The 3,726-nt window shown below is 46.1% G+C and overlaps 1 protein-coding gene across 1 annotated transcript; it reads left to right on the forward strand.

Annotated features, from left to right (window-relative positions):
• Positions 1 to 1,770: 1,770 nt before the first annotated feature.
• On the forward strand, positions 1,771 to 3,282 carry LOC146864178 (endogenous retrovirus group PABLB member 1 Env polyprotein-like). Its single transcript, XM_085640717.1, has one exon. The coding sequence runs from the start codon at positions 1,771 to 1,773 to the stop codon at positions 3,280 to 3,282; it is 1,512 nt and encodes a 503-aa protein (XP_085496843.1).
• The last annotated feature ends 444 nt before the right edge of the window (positions 3,283 to 3,726 follow it).

Raw genomic sequence — 3,726 nt, forward strand, 5'->3', positions numbered from 1 at the left:
GGTTACTGATGATGTTGGTCGTGGTAATGCATTTGCAGACGAAATCGCAAAAGAAACAGCAAAGAATGTGAAGAATCGGATGTATGTTGCAGGCCCTGCAAGATGGGTTGGTGATGTTGGAATGTGTGAAGACACGATAGAGAGTGTGAAGTCTCTTCAAGCCGAAGCTTCAGAGAAAGAATTAAGTATGTGGAGAGAAAGTACGGGTGAACTGGATGAAAATGGTTGTTGGATTGACTTGTCAGAACATCGGCGATGGTTGTTACCCGATGCGTACGTGCCTGCAGTGGTGACAATGGCTCATGGAATGGCCCATATCAGTGTGAAAGGGATTTGTAAGTTGTTGGCTCCAGTATGGCAAAATACTGGAATTCCTAAATGTGCAGAGAATGTGGTCAAAAACTGCATGGTGTGTCTGAAATACAATCCTGGTAGGGGAACCCCAACTCCAGCTGGTCATTTTGCGCCTCCAACGTATCCGTTTGAGGTTTTGCAGCTAGATTTCATCCACATGGAAAGATGCAACAATTTGAAATATGTACTTGTTGTTGTTTGTGCCTTTTCAAGGTGGATAGAAGCATACCCTTTAAAAGACAACACTGCTCTGTCCACAGCTAAAGCCCTTGTCAAAGAATTTTTCCCTAGATTTGGAATGCCAAGAATGGTCTGGTGTGACAATGGGAGTGATTTTGTGGGTCGAGTGATGAAAGCAGTATGAGATGGACTGGGTATCCGGCAAAAATTTCACGCTGCAAATCATCCCCAATCAGCTGGATTAGTAGAGTGCTATAATGGCACATTAAAATTGAAGTTGGCCAAGATTCAAGCAAGCTCTGGTCTTAAATGGCCTGACGCTTTGCCTTTAGCACTCCTGTCAACAAGAATGACTGCGCATTCACGAGTGGGACCTAGTCCCTATGAAATCGTGTTTGGCCGCCCGGCCAATGTATGGGGAGTGCCAAGGCCTACAAAATTCAGCGAGATCGAACATCCAGTACTGCTTGATTATTTGTATGAATTGACGGCTAAATTGCGTGTTTTACACCAACAGGTGCATGATACTCTGCCTCAGGTCTCTGAAACTCCAGGACATCCTATCAATCCTGGATCATGGGTGCTGGTCAAAAACTTTCAACGGAAAAAGAATGATGAGCCCCGTTGGACCGGCCCCCATCTCGTCCTTCTCTCAACGAGATCAGCTGATCGAGTAAAAGGGAAAAAGAACTGGATCCACGGCGTCCATTGCAAGAGGGTCCCTTTGCCTCTGCCATAAGACCGGTGGGTCCAGGAGGGGATCGCTGATTCTGAGACTGAAACCGTGCCTCGTTTTCTGCCGTTTAGCGATGCACGTGTGAAAGGAACAAGCTCTGAGCAGGAAAGCGATGACATTTTGCAAGAGGCTGTGCCACCGTCAATTCGATTGGACACTACAGAGCCTGAACTCTTGTTCCAAGACCAGACAGTACCTGGGAGAAATCGCTACAATTTGAGGCCAAGGACTATGGACAAATAAAATTATTTTCCTTTCCCTTGCTATTTTTAATAATTTTGGGAAGTGCAGCTCTCTCTTTCATCTGAGAAACTTGCTTATTTTTGCTTTTTCGAGCCGCCATCCGGGTTCAGCTGCAGGGTCGCGGTTGCCCAAGTCTTTGGAGTGCAACTGAAGACGTTAGGTCAGCAGTTCTGGTCGGTCCAAGGAGTTGCCCTGGACTGACAGAAGCATTTCCTTAGCATAGAACACCCTACCACCGCGAGCAGCACTCAGAGAGGATGGAGTTTTTCGAGAATGAGAGACCTGCTAAACCAATGGACTACAAAGACAGAACATGTATAATGATGACAAGAAAACGATTTTTGATGTTATGTATTTCCATGTTACTGAGTGTGATGACAATCTTCATAGGATATGTCTTATTCTCTTTCCAAGTAACATTCGCACCAACTGCACAGCCCATACCTCCTCCTACTGTTTCCTCGCATTCCCTTCATCCCCTGCCTGAACACGAGTCCGCTAGAAGATTGGAATTTGTCAATAATTCGTTCATTCAGCTCCTACACCAACACCAACTAGTAGTAAACACAACTAACTGTTGGGTGTGTGGCCTTATGCCCCATACTACTGATAAAGGTATCCCGTACCTACTCCTACCTTTCAGCCATAATGGTTCTGTGTGGGCATATAGAACAATGTTCATGTATGCTCATGAAGCCAACCCCCTACGTTCTGTGAAAGATAATCCCAAGAATAGTGCTCTAGTTAAGGGGATCGTGGATATGATTAGGGAAGAGATTTCCTATGAAACCATCCCAAGAGATGAGACACTAGCATATATTGGCTGGAATATGACAGGATATGAAGTTACTCTGAGTGAGAACCAGCGAGCAAAGAAATCCTCACCGATCTGGATTGTACCCCATCAGGGTCACCTATGTTTGCAAGGTTATGGCAAGAATCCCAGAGCTCAGTTAGGGAAAAGTATCTGCGCTGAAACTTACGTTTTTGCATCTCAGACTTCCCCTTCGTTCTTAGCAGCCAAGGGTACCTATTTCATCTGCCATGATAGAGCCTATACATGGTTGCCCCCGGACTTTTCGGGCACATGTTTTGTTTCGTTCCTGCTGCCTTCCACCTACACGACCGCGGCAGATTACCATAAGACAAGGATGGTTAGAGGCGTCATCAGTCAAGATGACACTGCAGGACAAGAATTTGGAGATTTCGTAAAGGGTTCTCTGCCGTTTTGGGGTCCAATGGTTAACAGCAGAAACATAAGGCAATTGACAAGAGTGGTTGAATCCACGGTAGTTGAAACAGCCGGTGCCCTTGGTAATTTGACTGCTGAGCTCCAGTCGGATCGTCTTATGACTCTTCAGAACAGGGTCGCGTTAGACGTCATACTTGCAGACCGGGGTGGGGTATGTAGAGTGATCCAATCTAGCTGCTGTGTTTTTATTCCAGATAACGCTCCAACAGTTTTCCAGGCCATTTCCAAACTGCATAGAATCTCCGAATCTATTCACGTAGATAATGGGGAATGGTCATTGGCGGGGTGGTTCTGGGAACTGATATCCGCTTGGGGTTGGAAGATCCTGATAGTCATTGGAATGATCTTAGCCATTCTTTTCCTGCTCTGTCTATGTGTACAGTGTGCTCCTGTAATTTGTGGCATCTGCGCTACAGCATGTATAAGGAAACCTGTAACACGAGACGAGCTAAGCAATAGGATGATGCTACAGCAACATCTCCGCGACTTTATGGACATAGACCTGGATTCAGACTAGCGGGAGTATAGGTTATTGCCTATGTAAGGGCAAAAGGAGGGTCTGTGGTACTGTAAATTTCGGAACCACGTATCTGGCATGATTCTAACATGACGATTTCTTTATCAACAGACCGAGAATGTTTAGGATACTATGCACAAGCATTTGCGTCACATTCGAATGACACGATCGCCTGAAATCAGAGTTTCTGTCCTAATACCTCGAGCTCCATTTTAGGACGACAGCCATTTTGTGATTGCCCTCTCATAGGCGACAGGACTACGGCCAAGCATGGGTCTAAAGGACACACACACCTTCGCTGACTCCTCGGTGACCTGGGTAAACTGACTCCGCTGCCTATGGCCAAACCTGTTCGGTCAGTTCCCTTCCCGCGGCCGAATGAGATTAGTATCAGGGCCCAGCATATCACGAAACCTTTCATCACACACGAACCATGCCTAATCT

The sequence above is a fragment of the Triturus cristatus genome, chromosome 2_1, assembly GCF_964204655.1.
Source record: "Triturus cristatus chromosome 2_1, aTriCri1.1, whole genome shotgun sequence".
NCBI classification, from domain to species: Eukaryota; Metazoa; Chordata; class Amphibia; order Caudata; family Salamandridae; genus Triturus; species Triturus cristatus.

Coding starts and splice junctions, on each gene's coding strand:
- LOC146864178 (XM_085640717.1), top strand. CDS start 1,771: ATGGAGTTTTTCGAGAATGAGAGACCTGCTAAACCAATGGACTACAAA.